Source organism: Thamnophis elegans, chromosome 4 (genome assembly GCF_009769535.1).
Source record: "Thamnophis elegans isolate rThaEle1 chromosome 4, rThaEle1.pri, whole genome shotgun sequence".
Taxonomy (NCBI): domain Eukaryota; kingdom Metazoa; phylum Chordata; class Lepidosauria; order Squamata; family Colubridae; genus Thamnophis; species Thamnophis elegans.
The window spans coordinates 41690855-41712473 of NC_045544.1; the positions used below are offsets into that span (position 1 = coordinate 41690855).

At 37.2% G+C, this 21619-nt stretch overlaps 1 protein-coding gene across 1 annotated transcript in view; it reads left to right on the plus strand.

Annotated features, from left to right (window-relative positions):
• Positions 1–21619, plus strand: part of LAMA2 (laminin subunit alpha 2) — a 499033-nt gene that overhangs the window by 474065 nt on the left and 3349 nt on the right. Inside the window, 6 exon segments of the mRNA XM_032215335.1 lie at positions 3666–3842; positions 5278–5422; positions 16013–16125; positions 17387–17576; positions 19010–19165; positions 21238–21391. Coding sequence (XP_032071226.1) covers positions 3666–3842; positions 5278–5422; positions 16013–16125; positions 17387–17576; positions 19010–19165; positions 21238–21391 — 935 coding nt within the window.

Below are 21619 nucleotides of genomic sequence, written 5' to 3' on the forward strand. Positions count from 1 at the left end.
AACACAAGAAATGGGGACGAATAAATGGGGACAATAGGACAGGGATGGTAGGCACGCTGGTGTGCTTATACATGCCCCCTTACAGACCTCTTAGGAAAGGGGTGAGGTCCACACTAAACAGTTTAAGGTTAAAATTATGGGGGTTTGAGGTTGTAACAACAGAGTCGGGTACTGCATTCCAGTCATTGACCACTCTGTTGCTGAAGTCATATTTTCTGCAATCAAGTTTGGAGCGGTTTACCTTGAGTTTGTATCTATTTTTTTTTGCCCATGTATTATTACGATTGAAGCTGAAGTAGGCATTGACAGGTAGGACGTTGTAGCAGACAATTTTGTGTACTATGCTTATGTCAGACTTTAGTTGGCATAGTTCTAGGTTGTCCAAGCCCAAAATTTCAAGCCTGGTGGCATAAGGTATTCTATTGCGAGTAGAGGAGTGGAGTACTAAATGTAAATCTAAATGGCTTTTTTAAAACTTAGATACCTTTTGTAAATGAACTGAAAATGTAGCTAAGGAATTGGATCATGAGCTAATATCAAAGAACAACTTCCAGTAAGAAGCCAAAGTAACAGCAGAGTCTAACTGACCAGAAATTAAACTTCTCTATATTTATATGCTATTTGTAAAACGTTACTGAAGAGAAAGATAATTTGGATTGCCAAGCAAAATAAAAATGGGATCATGGTTTTCTGAGCCAGGTATCAAAGCCGTGATTGATATGCCCTCATACACAAGGGAAGAAAGTGACTCAAGAAAAGGATATTGATACAAATACAGTACTGAATTAAGGCAATTACTTTGCCCTTCGTTTCTCCTGTTTTCCCTTCAATTGTTGTTCAACAGAGAAGCAAGAAGCTAGGGCTGAGACATCTGGGCTGAAAAAATCCAAAGTTAGCAAAGAAATAGAGAAATCTCTCTTTGCTACCATTGTGGGATTTTTCCCCCCCAGCCTCAATCCGATAGCCTGGCAGAAGCATTTCCATATGCAACCATTTCCAAATTAGGTTTATAGAGCAATGAGACTCTTCATAGAAGGAGGTAATGCTGGCTGCAATTCTTTTTGCAGCTAAGTTAGGATATACATAAGCCATAAGAAAATAAGTGATGGTGGCTTAAGGAAAGAAGAGGAATACATTATGACCCTATATAGATTAGAAGCTTCCTTTGATCATAATAGGATATATGTTACGATCTTTTGCTCTGAAAAAGCTTTTTTAAACTGGTTTCTCACTGCATCTATAGTATATATAGCTGAGTTCTTCTGTAATCTTTAAAAAAAATCTGTCAGCAATGACTGTGTAAGTTTGGGAAGGACACAAATAACCTTGCCACTGTTTTTTTTTCCCCAAGCAGAGTGTTATTTTAATGTATTGCACCATGGCATTTTCAAAAATGCACCATATGTTAAGACAAGATATTCTGGTCACCTGTCAACAATACAAGTCCATTCCCTTTTGTATCCACCATTAGTGAAATGAATACAGTATAATGAACACAGGAAATACCCAGCAGAAGAAGAAAAAAGACAGAATTGATAGCCAGACCACTAAATATCCATAAAATTGTGGCTAAAGCCAGCAATGGATTTGAAAAGCTTTTGACTGCTTGGCTGCTTCCTTCTTGGACCCAGCATCAGGCTAAGCCCAAGAAGGATGTGGAACAGTTCAGCCAGGGTTCAGTTCTTTATTTGCTTATACAACAGACAGAATCATGAGCCCTTAATACCCTCAACCTAACAGACGTGCCCTGGGAAAGTCTAAGGAGTGCCTATCGAAACTCTCTTTTTCTGTCTCCTACCTATCATTGATGCATCCATCATCCATCCATCCCTCCATCCATCCATCCCTCCCTCCATCCATCCATCCATCCATCCATCCATCCATCCATCCATCTATCTATTTATCTATCTAATCTAATCTAATCTAATCTATCTATTTATCCTCTTTCTATATATCTTCCTTGAAAATGTAACCATCTGTACTGGCAGCAATCATCAATTTTATTAAATTCCCAGTTGCTAAAAAAATTCTTAATATTTCACTGATAACAAGGAAATTGATATATTGATAGTACTACAATAACACTACCAGTAATTTAAAATCCCCAACAATACATCATTTATTTTAGCAATGTAAATTGAAACAAGACTATGTTGATATGTTTACATACAAGGACAATTTGTAGTTATTACAGCTTCATACTTTTTTTTTCTAGTGGACAGAAAAGCATCCTAAACTCATTCTTTAAAGAAGCCTTTATCCAAACAGCAAACAACAGATTTTTACAAACTGGGTTGTTGTAAAACTGGAAAGAGATCATTTATTACACTAATCACTCCATCTGCTAATTATCACGCAGGCTTTATTTTATTAAAAGTGCATTTTTGAAAACTCTTTGGAAAGCTAACTGCCCATATAATTATGAACTAATTGCTGTCCATTCCAGGATAATTATGTGATAGCATTGACAAGTGAAGTTCTTTCTTTGTGTGCTGGTCTTCTCTGCCTGTGGATAAGTATTTTCTTGGACAAATTCAACAATAGCAAAGTGCTATGTAAATTATTAGAGATTTAACTAGTAACTATGTTAATAAGTCATTATATATATTTCTAGCTTTGCTATAAAGATTGTCTCTTAGTGCCTGTTAATAATGTCTAACAAGAACAATAGGCTTTTATTATTCTATTATCTGGCATGGGACCACCCATTTGGAAGGACGGAGAAACTTGAGTGCTTTATCCCAATGCCTATTCTGAAAACTAATGTGGTTTAGTGTACATAATCATAGTGTAAAAGGTTGAAAGAAAACTGTTGTTCTAAGCTTCTGTATAAACTGACTGGAAAAACCTCTTTCAGTGCTGAGTTACTATTATGTTTGGCTTCAGGATTTATTTTCACCCTTGGATCCATGCTAAAAAATGAATGTGTTCTCTTTGTTATGTCCAGCAATTTTGTTGAATTTTAAAATTAGGAATTGGTAAGGTCTTAAAGCTCATGTAAATGGACAAGACTATTTCCATGCTCATTATTTACTATGAATATATTTATTACATGTCTTGAAATTCCATTGTTCTCTTTTGACATTCATGGTTTTGGGAATGTTGCATCTATAAGTTTTCTAGAATTGTTTTTACCAAATCAACAGGTAATATGTTAAAATTCATTTAAGCCATTTTTGAAGAAACAATATATCTAAAAAAATAAAGAATTTGGAGGAGGAGGAGAATTTAACAGTGATTGTTAAGCTAGAGATGAAATAAATCTAAGGAACATTAGTATTCTATATATGTTTTGGATATGTCCATTAGTAACCTGTTACTGGTTAAAAATTACTCCTATGGTAAACCAGGATAGGAAGGAAATTTGCAATAGTGCAGGGAAGTTATGGCTTAAATATGATAACATACTGTTAAATTATTATATTCTGGTATTTTGTGCATAGAGAGCCTGGCTCAATTAAATTTGTCAGCTCTCAGATTCAAGGACTCTATAAATCAATGGGAAGACAAGATCAAACAGTATAATTCCATACAGTCATGATTTGGGAAAAATAATATGCTTCTTTCTCACTGTACCAAAAGTTCCAGCTTTTTAAAGGCCATCATTGCAGTGTTGTATTTAATCAGGGTGATTTGCTAATGGTGGGCTTTTCATAATTCTGCAGGCTGTTTGCCATTCAAGTAGATGAGGACAGAAGACAGTCCCAACGTCTCCCAACAGATCAGGCTATCTCCATTAAAAGGCTTTTTGTGGGAGGAACACCACCTGAATTTCACACACTCCCAATTAAAAGCATACCTGCCTTTGATGGCTGTATATGGAACCTGGTTGTCAATGCTGTGTAAGTATATGTTAATGCTGATCCAGAAATAAACCAGGATAGGAAAGAAATTTGCAATACTGCAGGGAAGTTATGGCTTAAATATGCTAACATACTGTTAAATTATTATATTCTGGTATTTTGTGCAAAGAGAGCCTGGCTCAATTAAATTTGTCACTGTATATGGAACCTGGTTGTCAATGCTGTCTAAGTCAGTGTTTTTCAACCACTGTGCTGCTGCACACTAGTGTGCCGTGACATAGTGTAAGGTGTGCCGTGGGAAAATTACTTTATATATAGTCAATATAGGCACAGAGTTAAAAAATTTTAACATTTTCTAATGGTGGTGTGCCTCGTGATTTTTTTCATGAAAAAAGTGTGCCTTTGCACAAAAAAGGTTGAAAAACACTGGTCTAAGTATATGATAATGCTGATCCAGAAATATATAACTCTTAAATACTTGTGGTTTCCCATATTTTACATGAAAGGAAGATTTAAAAGAACTGTTTCCAAACTCGATTCAGAATCAGAATAGAGCTGGAAGGGACCTTGGAGGTCTTCTAGTCCAGCCCCCCTGTTCAAGCAGGAGATGCTACACCATTTCAAACAGGTGGCTGTCCAGTCTCTTTTTAAAAACCTCAAGTAGAGTGTAATATTAATACAGTATCAGGGGTTTTCAATTCAGTTCTATAGAATGTGAAGGATACATGTTTCTGACTTTCCTTTTTTTCCGTGATCAGTCTGGAGGGGAAATGAAAGGGTCAGCCTCTTTTTCCTGTAGCGATATCCATGGGCTTTGGGGTGGAATACAGCCTGCTCAATCATTCTGGAAGAATTCTGTAAAATTTCCCTGAAGTCTCGTATCCATAGTCAGGACTAAACACTTTGGCCTCTTCTCCTAAGGATAGTTACTGTAATTCAGAGTCTACCTTCTGAGGATTTAGCATCTATTTCTTCTTTTAATAGTTTTTTTTTTATTTCTTAATGTATCTGGAATGAAGCAGCTTCTAAAAATGGCAACCATAATATCTTAATTACCCGCATTAGCGACCTGGATGTCATTGATCTTCGGTATGAAGAGATGATTTACCATATTTTTTTATCCTGACATTACTCCAAGCACCTTATAATAATATTCATGTCTCTGTATCACCTGTTTTAATATAGGAAGTTGACTAAGGTTAAGAAATAAGTCGTAGTCCATGGTCACTCTCTGCATTTCACGGCTTTGTGGAGTTTTAAACTCAGTCTGCAGTGTCATCTTCAATATGGCAACAATGCAACATTGTCACTGCACATGCTAGAACCTTTTAAAGCAAATCTAGCCTCGCTCTGGTTCCACATACATTAGTTACAATCCATACTGAATTGTTCATTTAACTAATATAAGGATATAGAAGAGATGATACTGAATAAGGCATTATTTCATGCTTCTGCTTTCATTGTGTTTCCATAGTCCAATGGATTTCGCCCAATCAGTAGCCTTTGAAAATGCAGATATAGGACAGTGTCCTGATTCAGGACAACATCATGAAAAGGAGGATGAAGATGGAGCTCCTGAAACAACAAGTCATCCTGAACCAGAGAAGGAAGAAAGGAAAGCAAGTACAACTTCTCCTCCTCCTCCTCCTTTCCCACCTTTACCGGTAAGCATTTCTGTGACATTATTGTGGGTGTACTTTTATATTTATGAGACTAGGATGCCGCACAGTTGTACAGGGCGGGGCATAACCTTTTCCTAGGGGGTCACAGCAACACTTGTAATAACAACACAAATAATTCATACACCATTCGAAAGCCCATCAAAAACTGAGTTTATTGACACGATTTAATAGTCAGTATGACCACCATTAGCCCTTCGAACAGCATTCAAACGAGGTGGATAAGAACACAACAAATCTTCAAACAGTTCCGTTCGATTTTCCAGATTTTTCAACACAGTTTCCAAATTCATTCTCAAAGTTTCAACCGAATATCGATTTTGACCTTGCTCCTGAATCATCAGAGCTTCCACTTCATCCTTAATTATGGCCCCAATGTTCTCTGCCGGATTGAGATCTGGCGAATTTCCCGGCCAGACGTCATTGCCCCAAAATTCGACATTGTTTTCCTTTAACAATTGCTGAGTCGCATTTGCACGCATGCAAGGAGCTTTGTCATGAAGAAAGACAGCCTCACCAACCACCAAGACATTGTCTGGATCACTGAGAAATGGAATGACATTCTCCAATAAAATTTTCTCACGGAAATAACTGCCATCCCAGGATTCCCCTTTACCCTTCAAAACCCAATGCAGTTTCTTGGCTGTGAAAATGACGAAAATCCCAATGCAAGTCGGATTGCGAACGATTTGTCGATATCGTTCATGTTTGGCGATGTCGTCGACGTCTTTAGCCCAAATTCGATCGTTCTGGAAATTCAGTTTTCGAATGGCATAAACGAAGAATTCGTCAGATGGCGCCAAATGAAGAAAATCTTCCTCGGTCCATTCAGACAACCAATCGCACAACCAAAGCCGATCTTGAACGTGTGTTTGAGTTTTCAATGGTTTGCAAATGACGTGGAATGGCTTCAAACCTTCTCGTTCTCGATATCGGCCGATTGTCCTTTGATCAACTCGTTTTCCACGAATTTGAAGGATTTCTTGGGCCACTTTTCGGTTTCCTTTTCGTTGTTTGTGACTGCCAGTTGCAATGATGGCTTTGCTTTCTTGGGACAGTTGCAGAGGACGCCCTTCTCCAAATTTTGTGAAACATTCTTGGGCTGTTTTGTTCCAATTATCAGTAACCCAATCCGGATGACGTTTCAATTTGTTTGCAATCCATTTTCGATTGATAAACGTCGCTCCAGCATCGCGAGCCTCTCGAAAGGCAATGCATTTTATTCTGTCAATGATCCTTTGTTCTTCCGAATCGAATTTTCCAGCCATTCTTAAAGCAAATTTAACATTTAATAGCTCATTCAATTCAGTTTTTTATGGGCTTTAAAATGAGGTGTCGCGGAAGTTGTAAACTGCTGTCGATCTTGCTGTGACCCCCTAGGAAAAGGTTATGCCCCGCCCTGTATGATGTGGAACATTAACAGTTTTTCACATTTTTTTAACTAAGCACTGCAAAACTAAGGGTGCACGGACAGTATTATAAAAATGCAATGGGAGCTTATATTAAAGGAAGGCAATAAAGGTGTGTGTATGTGTGTGTGTGTTAGATCAGCAGTCCCCAATCTTTCCAGCTTTGCAGACCGATGGGTGGGGGGAGGAAATGTTTCTGTGTGAGCGGCAGGCATACATGCTCACACACACAGCTCCAATTGCATGAGCAAATGGACAATCATTCTCATGGCTACCCTTGTTCAAATGGTGCTACGCACATGCACTTACCCAATGCTTGCAGAGCCCAGTTCTGAATGAGTCACGGGCCACTTGAAACGGGGCCATGACCCAGAGATTTGGTACCCCCCCCCCATATTAGATTATGCTTGCCAAACTGGCAGTAATGCCATGAGCAACCCACCCCTGGACTAGCACATATGTGCGAGGGGTACCTTTACCTTTTACCTTAAATGTTATTAAGATAAATCAGAAGAAACAAAAACTAACCATTTTTTTCTTGATGCTGAAAAAGCCTATGACAATTTGGGATGGGATCTTTTTGTTGCAGATATCAAAAAAAATAGACTGCATACCTAACATTTTCCCCTACATGTAGAGAAACTCTGGAATAAATATAGGGAAAAAATAAGTCTACATTTTTCTGCTTTTACCTCCTTATTGAATGCTTTTTTTATATGAACTAGGGTACTGGTTCATATAAATTTGCTTAATGGAGAGAAAGCATCCTGACAGATTACAAAATTTAATTTGTCAACAGGACAAATTAAGATACTTAAATCTCTTAAATATGCAGCATTCTTCTTCAACTCACAATCTGAGTTAAAGTCTGTATGATTAAATGGATGCAGAATTTGAATATAGTTACTAAAGATGTTTAAAGATGATTAAGGTTTGATACATAAATAAATAAAATAAAGATGAAACAGTAGGAATTTAAATGAAAAATTATTTATTTAATTAAATTGTTATGCTGCCCATCTCCCTTACAAGGTAATCTGTGCATCTTTCCAGTAATATCATTTACAGAATTGTCTTTGTGTATTGTTTATTATCTTTTGTCTTTCTTTCTTCCTCCTCTTGACTCCAGTTCTATTAATCAAGCATCTTTAAAGTGTAGTAGAGATGTATTTTGATTTTTAAAAAGATATGAAATGGCTTAGTGTTATAAAATTTTAATTATGTGCTATACTATTCTAATTATATGATATCTTAAATTTATTGATTCACAGCTCACATTTTTAAGTTATATTGTTTTTTTTAATCTGCATTATCTATTTTTATATTCTTTTACATTTGTACTTAGCTTGGTACTATCTTTTATATTTTTTTTTATCCCACCTTTATTTTATTTTAATAACTCAGTGCAGCAAACATGCACAATACTTTTTCCTTCTCCTATTTTTACAGAGGGAGGAGAGAAAGAGGGAGGGAGGGAGGGAGAGAGAGGGGGGGGAGATAGTGGGTTTCCAAGCTGGCAGCTTCACCATTATACAGGTTCCAAAATATTCATGCAATTAATTAAGCCGATTCAACCCAGAAATACATTTTACATTTTTTCCTCTTTCTTTTAAAAGAATAGCATATAGGTTATTAAAATAAATAGGAAAAGAAAGTCTCAGATGGCAGAAATCAAACAGAATCAAAACATGACATGCAACAGTTTGAAGTAAGATTAGAAAATTGAAAAATGAAAGCACTCCATGGGCATTTTTTGAAAGATACTGAAAGAAAAATCAGAGGATAACAATGGTTTAAACACATTTTATTTATTTTTTTTAAAAAAAAGAAGCAAAAGGAAACCTTTTTGTTCCCCAAGAAGAAGCCCTATGCACAGATGACATTAGGTCAAAATAGAAATAGAAAAGAGAAAAGACTCAGTTTGAGTAGTAAATGCTGGTTATGCCAGGATAAGGATGAAACATTTGACCATATGATAATGGGATGCAGCAATATTACAGAAATTGAGTACAAAAGAGGACATGTTCAGATTAGGATAACATTACACTGGCATTGATGTATAAAGTGCAGCTCACAGTCCATAAAAACTATTTGAAACATGAAATATAAGGCTTTTGCACATGGCAGAGGAAAATTTTTAAGCGATTTTAAATTCTGACTGGTTGAAAGTCATCATGCCAGAGATTATTATCAATGAACATGTTTGGTTAATTGATGTAGCTAATAATTTTGAAGGCAGATAATTGGAAAACACTGCAAAAGAAGGTTTGCAAAAATCTGGGAATGATTGACATTAGGAACGAAGTATAAGCACCACAAGAATTTAGAATTTTGAACAAATTATAACAGCCCAACTATAAACAAGAGCACAACTGAAAACTTCATACACATTTTAAAATCTATTTTTATGATTATAATACATATTTAACATTAAGGAGTGACTTTAGATCTTTCTTTCATTATGTCCTATTATAATTCACTGTAGGTGTCTCAGGTTAGATAATGACTATAGGAGTTTTCCAAGAAATGCCTTTTTTGATACTATTTTTGATATTCTATTACACGGGTCCTCAAACTATGGATCAGGGGCCAGATACGGCCCACCAAAGCCATTAAACCAGGCTACAACTACAAGGCTACCCTGCCCACATGGCCCCACCTACCCACCAGCCCCCACCTACTTTCTGGAAACCAAGGAGACCAAAAACAGAACACATTTTTGGGTGGCAGAGTGGTTCTGAAGGCCAAGGAGAACAAAAATGGGCCCATTTTGTGCCTCCCCAGCCAAGACACGCACACACACACACACACACATACACACACACAGAAGTCCCTCACACACACCAATGCAGCCACATCCTTTCACCAACTTGCTTTCCAACCCAAGACCATAACAAATTAAAGTTTAATTTGTGTGCATTGTTTAATAAACTACTAAATTGTCCATGCCCACTCAGTCACACGCCCACCCAGCCATGCCCAGCCAGTCATATGACCACCTAGCCACACCCAGCCAGCCCGTCCCCCCAACAGTCTGAGGGATGGTGAATTGTCCCCTTTTTTAAACGTTTGAGGACCCCTGTGCTATTACTTTGAAGTTTCTGCTGAAACTTCCATCACAACAGTAACTTTGGTCCTATTGTATTTGCGAGATGAACATCTGTGCAATTTAAAAAAAATGGATGGATATCAATGACTCTATCTACCAGACCAGCAATTTTTTTTTGCTTCCAATGAAATGGTTTATGTATGAACCTGTCATCTAAAGGGGAGAAAGTTGGAATGCTATTATTTTTTCTCTTCTCTTTTCCTATTTTCAAAAAATAGAACTGATTACAATACAGCTCAGTGTGTCAACATCTCAACCATTGTTCTCTGTCACAGTGACAAAAGCCTGGAATTTGTTTGCTGCTTTCATCAGCTACTCTTATATAGAAACCACAGCGGAGAACCAGGCCAATCTCTCTCCTTGTCCAATACAATCACTGTATCATATAAAATAGGATGCACAAGTAGAAAGCCATTTATGCACACATTTTATCTATACTTTCTCAGAAGCCTCCTGAGATTTTAGGGGGGGGCTATGAATCACACGTGTTGAATTACAGCAGGAGAATTGCTTCAATGAAAGAAGGAAGTAACAGAAACCAATAAATGACATGATGTGTATGACAAAATGTAGTGTGTCCCTTTGGCAGACTTGATTTGTACATGGCACGTAGCTCTAAAGCACTCTAATTATGGTTAAGGGTTAGGTAAAGGTAAAGGTTCCCCTCGCACATTTATGGTAGTCGTTCCCGACTCTAGGGAACGGTGCTCATCTCTGTTTATATATATATTGTAATAGCTTTATTGTCCACAAAAACAGGAAGTAAACATAAAAGAAAATTGTTACAGTTCTGCAGATTCACAAACACTGTACATCAGTTGATCTGCTGGTGTGGTTCACTCTTAAATTGTAGAAGAAAATTATATCATAGGGTTATCAAGCTTTTTTTGAAAGTGGAACATTTGCTTTCTATAGAAAAGGCCCCCAGCTTCTATTTTTGCTTTTATTTCATTTCAGATAGGACTCTGCTTGATGAATCAATTAATAATATTTTCATATAAGGCAGTTTTGTATGTGCACCCTCAATAATTATTTTTCTCCCGTTCTTTGAATTGCTCATTATTTCTATATAAGGTGCTGGTGCCTTTAGTGCCATTGATGAATTCTGTCTATGGGTCTCTTAAATAAACATTAAAGAAAATAGTTTAATATATACAGAATACACACACACACAAACACAGAGGAGGGCTAAGACGCTGAACTTGTTGATCAGAAAGATTGGCAGTTCAGCAGTTCAAATCCTTAGCACCGTGTAATGGAGTGAGCTCCAATTACTTGTCCCAGCTTCTGCCAACCTAGCAGTTCGAAAGCATGTAAAATGCAAGTAGAAAAATGGGAACCACCTTTGGTGGGAAAGTAACAGCATTCTATGCACCTTCGGCGTTTAGTCCTGCTGGCTACATGACTACAGAGACATCTTCGGACAGCACTGGCTCTTTGGCTTTGAAACAGAGATGAGCACCGCCCCCTAGAGTCAGGAACAACTAGCACATATGTGCAAGGAGAACCTTTACCTTTACTTTTATATACAGAAATGCTTTATATTAAACTAGGGCAATTTCCACCAAAATGACTAAGAAACAAATATCAATGTATCCATAAGAGTGATACCAGTTTGATGGTGTTTTGGTCAACTTTTTCATACTTTGGTTAAGAAAAGCTACTGGTACTTGATATTCTTAAACATGGGTATGAGTATAAATTACTCTTAATGTTGAAATAAAAATTGCAAACAGGCATCAAGTCATGGAAACAAGCATATAATAATACATTTTATCCCCAAAAATGTAAATTTCATCTAAACATTAGTGAGATTTCAACCGCCTGACCTCTCAAAGGTCAGGCGAGTCACAGTGGACAGTATCACAAAAATGTGAACACATTCTGCAGATGCTGTTAAAAAGTGAATCTCGTGCTTGGAATCATTAAGAAGGAAATAGAAAAATGAATTGTCAGCATCATAGTCTCCTTATAAGAATTTTTGGTGAGACTATAATTAGTCCATAATTAGACTAGCATGTACAACTCTATGTACAATTAGGGTCAACACAACTTAAACACAGAGCTGCAAAAGGGACCAAAAATGTTCTCCAAAGTGATTAGAGGTATGGGCAGCCTTTTTGTGCCCCTCTTTGGCTTCCAATAATGATCAAGAGAAACATGATGGAAATATATAAATTCATGAATGCCATAGAGAAAGTGATTTTTTCTTCTTCTTTCTCAGTACTAGAGTTCATCCATTGAAACTAAATAGGTTCATGGCCTACAAAAGGAAATACTTTTTTTTACTTAGTACTTTTAGTTAAAGTACTGTCACTAGCTGGCAAGGACAGCCAATTTTGAAGTGAACTAGGACAAGTCATGAAAGATCAGGGTATTAATGGCTACTAATGTGATGCCTGTCTGCTGAATCAAAAGCAGCTCTGCTTAAATCCTGCTTGCTAGGAAGTGACAGCAAAAATAAGCTTTTGCCCCTAGCCCACACTTGTGGGCTTCCCAGATGGGTCCGTGTGGCTATTGTGTGACACAGAATACTGGATTAGCTCAGTCAAGGTCTGATCCAGGGGGGCAATTCTTATCTACTTTAAGTTCTAGCAGAATGTGTTCAGGTGGTCCTCGACTTACAATAACAATTGGGACTGGAATTTCTGTCACTAAGCAGAGAGTCGTGCCCGATTTTATGCAACATTAAGTGTATCACTGAAGTCATTAAGTGAATCACATGATCCTTAAGAGAATCTGTCTTCCCATTGACTTTGCTTGTTGGAAGCCTCCTGAGATCACCAATGGCAATCATGCGACTCCAGAATGCTAATCATGCGACTCCGGAATGTTACACACAATTGTAAATACATGCTGGTTGCCAAGGGCAGGAATTCTGCAATGGTCTTAAGTGTGAGAACTGGTCATGTCATTTTTTTTAACGGCTGTCATAACTTCGAACGACCATTACAAGAATAGCTGTAGGTCAAGGACTACCTGTATTAGCTTTTAAGATGCTGCAAAAGATTCCTTGATATCTGAAACAGTTATTCCTCTAAAACGGCTTCCTATTTCAGCATCCTAAAGCTGGGAGCTTGTCCATATGTCCCACATATTGGCTAACTCTATTATTTCATCTAATAACTTCACCCACCAACTTAAGAATCCACAGTATTGTAACATCAGAGCCATAGACGTCAAGGATAATTATTTCTGCTTGTTTTCCACTGTATTGCTTTAGAAGCTTAGTTATCTTGGCTTCATCCCATGCAGGTGCTTTTACTGCAAATGTTTCTAATATGAAATGATTTGGACTGAATTGCTTGATTTGTATTTCATTGACTTGTACTTGATGAGCGAGCTTCATGCGAGCAGATGCAGATTTCCCCCCTTCCTTTGTACTTAGAGCAGGGCCTTTGTCTTCAATTTAAAGGAAGAAATTGGTTTTGAAAATAATGGACAGAGTAACGAGTTTGGCGGTTTTAGGCATTAAGTTGCCACAAAGGCTGACTGCTTGCTACAAGCACCGTTACCTAGGAACGTTGACCATTGTTGCTTCTGCCTAACATTGTTTACTGCTTCTCAGGAGTTGCTTATGACTGAAGTGAAGAGCGCCAGTAGTTCAGCTGACTCTCACCTGACGGTATCTCCTAGTGTGGCCCTGTCTTTTCCCTCCCTTTCACTTAACAATGCTTGATGAACTGCAGTGGGGTTTTGGTGACTAAATGACTTCCCTCTCTGCTCCTTCCATCACTGGTGATGCAGTTTTTGTGCACAAAAGTGTGAGATGGTCTGACAGCAATTCCATTTCCGTCAATACTTCTACTAAAGGCACCGGTTTCGGTTGCCCTGGAAACATCAGCTCAAGGTTTCAGCTGAAAAACTTAATTATAGCAGTTGCTTAAAATGTTCCATGATGTATGTATGTGGCTATGCTGGATGAGTAAGATTCATCATTATCATCCACCCACATTTCATAAAAAGTATATTAAACCTCAAGGAGGCCGTGCCTTCACAGGGAGGGTGGGGTACTCTTTATCTCCCTTGTCAGCAACCATTTGCTGAAGGACTATCCTCACACATTTGTAACTGAGCTCTTCCAGACATTCTCCTGATGTGGCCTTCTTATACAATAGTATCACAAAAATATGCACATGTCATATTTGGATTGCTGCTATTGTAAGCACAATGCTAGCTCAGAAAGGTCTACCAAAGAAGAGAATTGGCAAGGAATCTGGATGGGTAGGGTTGCCTTGTTTAGGTCTCAGGCATCACAAATACTTTGTCTGGAAGTGCTTTAATGTCCTATTCTCTCTTTTTTCCCCCTTTAATTGCACCAGGATGGAGTAAGAAGAGTATGTTTGTTCCCATAAACCATTTTAAAATCTGTTTTTGCTCTCTGTTAAGATTTCTTTGCATGGAGAAATTGTTATTGAAACATCAAGAGAATGTTATTTTAAAATATACATTTTAGGGGTGTCTATATTTTATATTCATGGTGTCTTAAAGGTCTTTTGCAGTAAGAAATGCTTTGATTTGGATGGAGACAAATCAAATAATATTTCTAACATAATTAAATATGTAAAAAAATATTTATTTTAGGAACTCAGAATCTATTCTGTCCCGAAGCATTATTGTTCTGTGACATTTCGTATCATTCTGTTTGATTTTTCATTGTGCATCCAATAGAAACTGAAAATTAGACGCCACTCGTATTTATGTCTGCCTCTTACAGCTAGCATTAAAAGGCCATTATAACACAAGTAGTTTAAAGGAACTTATTTACAAGGAACCCCACATATACAAGAGCCATATACTCTTTTCTTTTTTTCCACTATATTAAGGCCATATATATTCATCTTTTTCTCCTTCAATTGAATTAGCAAAATTGTAGTATTCAGGTAATTTTTAGCCATAATTATTTGGACCAACTTTTTTCATAAACCTGAAGTGAAAAGTGAAGATCCTTGAGATTCCAGGAAAGCTATTAAAAAGCTATTTTCAATTCTGCAGGATATTATTATAATGGTACATTCACTATATATTTATTTAGCATAAACATTTTGCAGATTTTAAATCCACAGGCATGCTTCTAGAAATCTCAGCTTGATTGAAATATGACATTATATGCTAAAGTGATTGCATATCAATTTTCTCTCCTTCCAACTTAGTAATTTTCTGCAGTGGTAAGTAAGATCCATACTGTATATTTGATCCATCATCTTAACAAGAGACAAAATGATTGGTGTTGGATTGTTCCATTACTTTACACTTGAACCTGCAACAGCAAATGCTGTACTATTTGTTTTATTCCAGCAGGAATAAAAGTGTGTGATTTATTTGAACCTCATAAAAGACAATAGTTATACCCAGCTTTTGCATAGAAGTAGTACTATGACTATAATTTCAATTCAAGAGCAATGGAAAAGTAGTGGGTTTCAATTGTAAATGGGATACAATCATAGGTGGTATTCAGCCAGTATTCAGAGGTAGTTCTGGTGTACTGATAGTGGAAATTTTGAGAAGTTCGGAGAACCGGCAAATACCACCTCTGCTAGCCCTGTCCTCCCACCCCCAGCCATTTCTGGCCCTATCTTCCCTTGATTTTTAGCTCAGCTGATTCACGCAGCAGAGCGGATTGCTGTGCCTCAGCTGAGCTAAAAAAAGCAGCTCAGCTCACCAGCGCTGGCATCAAGAGTGGTCTTTGAGTGCTGCGTGCACATGCGCACAAAGCGTGCATTAGGCGCGCTTTCATAGAACCAGTAGGAAAATATTTGGAATATAAACTGGATGCAATGTCTACTATTGATATAGATGAAATTGTTGAGTGACTATTTATGCCAGAACACAAGCATTAGAAAATAGTTAAAAGAGGAAAAAAGGAATCTGGTGTTTTACAGTAATAAAATGATTTGTTCTTCAGGCAAAATATTGATTGCTTTCCTTAAATGGTATGGGAGTGGTCTTGTTCTAAATTGCTGATTGCATACAGAAGAAAAGATTATGAGGGTGTTTTGCTTTATTTTGTAGGAGCATTGTGCTGCTGATGTGGAGCCCATTGCCTTGGAAGGGGCCATGCAATTTGGCCTCTCAAGAAACAGCCATATTGCAGTTGCATTTGATGACACGAAAGTTAAGAACAAGTAAGCTAATAGTTTCCCACCATAGATTTGAGGGGGCTACCTTTTCTGTCTTTCTGGGAGGCCATGAAGATCTGGCTCTTCCCATGGGCCTCAGGCTAAGATGTGGGGGGGGGGGTTAGTCAGAAGGTTGAAAAGTTTAGTTAGTCTGGCACCTGGTGTTAAGGATTGTTCTGTTGTCATTCTTCTTTTTAGTACTCGTAATGAACCATCTAGGATCACTGTGTGAAATAGGCAGGCTCCTAGGTTTCTTTAAATAGTAAGTCTATTCTGAAATAAAGTTGAAAAGAAATTATTTCTAATAGTAACATTTGCTAAATCGTATGTGTTTTAAAACAAGACAGCCACTATTCAAAGCTTTGAAGATAGGTGAGCCCATTTTTTTTCAAGCCTTCATAAAATGAATTTAGTTCAGTTATTATACTGCCTACGTCAAAAGGATTTAATTTTAGAGTTAAAAATCACTTTTGAAATTTAGGTGGGTTTTTAAGCATAGATTTCCAAAAAAAAGAGGGAGGGGAGGGAAAGGAAGGGAGAGGACAAATTGATTTAACTGATGGGTATTATTTTTCCATGGTAAGTGGGTTCATTTTTTTCCCAATCCAACAGAATGTTGGAAATATAATATATAAAAAGAGTTGAGATTCTGTTTTTCAGCAGAATAACTTTTCCAATAACAGAATTTAGGGAGATTAAATTTGGCATGGTGAAGGACAAAAGAAGGAAGGAAGGAAGGAAGGAAGGAAGGAAGGATATTAGATAAATTCCATGTACTCTATTACCCACTTTATATATTTGTTAGTTCTTGTTTTATAATGAATGTCATCTTGCACATTAAAAGGGTTTGGATTTGCTTTCTCTAGTGGTTTCTTTTCAACTGATAATGATAGGATTTTTCAGAATTATTTCATATGGATGTGCTCAGGACTCATGCATATTCTTCCAGTAATTTGAAAACTAAGCTCTGACAGCTGATTCTCAAGACAAACTGTGTTCTGTGTACCACAGAACCTACGTATATTCTTTTTTTTCAATCCCCAAAAGAAGATACTTTCAAATCGTAAATCACATCTGTTACCAAATCCATGAATATTACATCTGTATAATTTAATAAGTTTAGAAATGGAATATGGACATCCTGGTTCTATTTCATATATGGAGAAATTTGCAGTTGATAGCACTAGCTGTATGGGGGGGGGAGGTAAAACAGTAATGCTTTTTGAATGTCCTCCCTTTCTGTTTCCTTCCTTTTCCAAATGTGCAGACTCACAATTGAACTTGAAATCAGAACAAAGGCTGAAAATGGGCTGCTTTTCTACATGGCTCGGATCAATCATGCTGATTTTGCCACTATCCAGATAAAAAATGGTTTTCCGTATTTCAGTTATGACCTTGGGCATGGAAACACAAGCACTATGATTCCCAACAAAATCAACGACGGCCAGTGGCACAAGGTAGTATATGATTTAGCAATGTGTGAATGGATAAAGGATATATTCCTCTATAGATTATCAGTGCCTCTTTTGCATATGAAAGTGTTCGGTTTTTAACTCCTCCTTAACTTTTAAAAGCCGAATAATTCCTTAGGCAAAAGAGGCCCCGAGTTCTCTGACCTCCTCCCATAGTTAACACTGAGAGCAGACACCAAGCCACTGTGACTTTGAATCTGGTAGCAACTACCCTGGCTTTAATTATTTTTAAAAAATTATTTAAAATTCTTCCTTTCCCTCAGGAGACTGGTGAGGCCCCGCCTCCCCTGCCTCTAGTGACTGCACGTCCCTGATTATCACCCTCAAAACTCACCCCTCCCTGTAGTAAATTGTAGAAGTAATGAATAGAGCAGTAGTGTGTCATGTTCTTAATTACAAGGGCTTTGGAAATGGTCTGTTCTTTTAGAGGTAGCTTAATCTGATTTGGGATTCAAGACTAAACTAGGATGCAGAGTTTTATTCTCAAACAGAGCTTCCCTCCTCCCCAATGCAGAATGAATGAATGAATGAATGAATGAATGAATGAATGAATGAATGAATGAATGAATGAATGAATGAATAAATAAATAAATAAATAAATAAATAAATAAATAAATAAATGTGAGTTTTATTTTTAGCAGAATGAAATGAAATTTGTCCCTAGATTATAGCTTTGCAAGGGGAGGGAACATAAGCGATTCTATAAATATCCATCCAGTTTAAAGCTGCCAAGGTTGAGAAACACTGTGTTAGACATCAGAGTCCAATTGTTAAATAGTAATGTAGCTACAAGCTGATGCACTGTAAGAGCTTGAGAGCAGCCTTTTTATGTACAGGTAATCCTTGACTTATGACTGCAATGGAACATGCCCATATGGTCATAAATTGGGGGCTATCACAAAACAGATTAACATTGATAACAAGTTCTGGTTTCCATTTATTACTTACAGATACAGGAAACCTCAGATGACAACACCATCAATACTGAGGTCCACCTATAAATGTTCAATCAGAAAAAAATATCCCTTTTTTATTTCCAATATGTATGTTGTCTAGGAAATGTAGGAAATATGCTCCTCTCACATACAAAGGGCATTAGTTTATGGAAGGCTGTTGTAATTTGTAATATCAGTCTATGTTGGGAATAGGTTTCAGAGACCGTTGTATATTTTAATATTAAACATCTAACCTGAGACTAGATTGAAGGTATTTATCCACCTAAAAGACATACGTAATAGCAAAATTAATATTACATAGTGTGGCCAAACATGCTTGTTAACTCAGTATTAAGTTTCTCCATCTTCAGGTTCTCCCAAATAAGAGCACAAAATTGTGCAAGGTCAGTACCTCTAACAAAGGCTTTGTTTGTTGTAGTATAACTAATAATAATAATGAGTTGCCCTTCTATCTTTTTCCAGATAAAAATATTCCGAAGCAAACAACAAGGGGTCCTGTCAGTTGATAGAACTACAAATAGGACCACTAGCCCAAAGAAAGCTGATATTTTGGATGTTGTGGGGATGCTGTATGTTGGGGGATTGCCAATTAACTATACAACAAGAAGAATTGGTCCAGTAAGTAAAGAACAACTCTTTTCACATTTCTAAAGCACTGAGTTGTTTGTTGTGCACAAGTGTAAAAGTAAAGCGGTATTTGGCATTCATTGTCTTTGAAAGAACATGGGCCTTGTTCCATGCAAATGATCTGCATTTGCCTTTCTTTTGATTGATCTGGGTTTTTTCCAGACTAGTCATGCCCTTTTTGTAGGAAACAATCATGTCATTTAGGGAGACGAAGTTTCTCTGTCTTTGTAGGCATTAATCTAAATGTCTGTGTCGTATCACTGAGAAGCAGATCCTATGTAGAATTTTTATATTACCAGTGCAGCTTGTCTTTGAACAGAAAATGGAACAGAATAACAGAGTTGGAAGGGACCTTGGAGGTCTTCTAGTCCAATCTCCTGCTCAAACAGGAGACTCTATACCATTTCAGACAAGTGCTTGTCCAGTCTCTTTTTAAAAATTTCCAGTGATGGAATATCCACAACTTCTGAAGGCAACCTCTTCCACTGATTAATTGTTCTAGCTATCAGGATTTTTTTCCTTATTTCTAGATTGGTTCTCTTCATCCTAGGTATGAGGTAACATAATTACTGTAGCAATCCTGAAAACTGTAGTGTTGTAGACCTCAACTACTGTTCATAAAAAGTGTATTAACATTAGTGTACTATGCATTCCTATCTGGAATCAAGGCTTAATTCCAGGTAAGTGTGTATAGCAACCACAGGTTAATGTTTTGGATATAGGAAATTCCTGTATCCCTACATTGCAGTCTTTCTTTTATACAATCACTGTTCTTAGTTTTAATAACAGTTTTGGGCTTTACTCAGCCCTGAAACACACTTTGGGCTAACCACTATTACCCAGCTCCATCTACTTCCTAAATTGATAGGATAACATTGGGGGTGGGGCAAAGATCTGTAAAAACCACCTAGAACTCCTTCAACATAGGCAAGATATGGCTACAATAAACAAAAATCATACGACTCTTTCAAAGGAATCAGCTGAGAATGATTAGTCATAACTTTTAATCGAAACTTAGTTACCTGATACCAGGTATTCCACATTAATTGCTGCCTATTCATTTTCATTAAACATTGTTCTTCTATCACTTACTTTTCTAATGTTCACCCAACTCTTGATTGCCAATTTTTATTATTCTTTCAAAAACATTTTTGCATGAATAGGGATGTAACTGCTTCGTACAATATAAATCAGATAAAACATTATATGTATAGTGAACCAAAGCAATAGGTCACCCATTTTAACACTGCACTGAATTCATACTTTAACTTACTGCTATTGCAAAATAGTAGGAACATTTGTAGGAGAAATTGCTTAGTAACAAATTGTTCTGCTGAAGGAAGCATGACCAAACAAGAAGAAAGGGTTTATTTTATAGAAAACAAAGTTCTAAAAAAAAAAAACATTGTCCCATAGTGAATTGGCAGCAGCCAATTGTCCTGTGGCAAGTTGGCCATGGTTTGTCGATCCATTCCGGGTTATGAGGGCCCTTACTGTACATCTCACGTGCCAATTGTTCCCCTTTCTGAATTGGAAGTTCCTCCTCATTGCCACTCATATGTATCTTGTTGCACTTGTTGGGATTGTTACAGGGCATTCTACCTGAGGCTGATCGTGAAGATTACTTGGAAGTTACAGCTGGTCTGCAATGCAGTAGCATGAGTAGTTATGAGCCTACCTTCTTTGCATGCCTATGCAGCACCACTACTTTGTGAACTGCTTTGGGTGTTTGTGAACTTTCCCATACCGTTGAAGGTGTTGGATGACACTTACAAACCCCTTCATAGAATAGAGCCAATTTATTCATAATACCAATAATTTCTGCTCATCTCACAAGATTAAACATGCCCTGGGTCTCCTTTATTAAACACTGCCACCTAATGAGAATGGGACTCAGGAAGTTTCCTTTTTCTGTTTCAATACCTACATTATGGAAAAATTCACACATACACACACTGGATCACCCAAACTCTGAATAGCCCTAACCCTGCTGACTTGTTCTAAGGCACTGAAGAACTAATTGTTAGCAACTAACTTTCTTAAGGATTTTTACCCTGACTCAGGTTGTCTACAGCATTGATGGATGTATGCGAAACTTTAGAATGTCAGAATCTCCCATTGATCTAAATAATCCTACCTCCATCTACAATGTTGGAAGATGCTTTGTCAATCCACAGCAAGGAACCTACTTTGCAGGGACAGGATTTGCCAAAACAGGTAATGCCATCTCAAAATCTGCTCTTAAATGAACACTTGGGGATCCTTGATGCTCTCTGAGCTTGGTTTCTTGCAGACATTTCATTATGATTATGTTACCCTTAGGTAATGAAAAGTCTGCAAGAAAACAATCAAGCATAGAGAGCACCAAGAACTGCTCATTTCAACCCTGAGTGACAAATATTCTCCTTTATTGTTACATGAACATTTTGAAAATCCCGGTTAGGC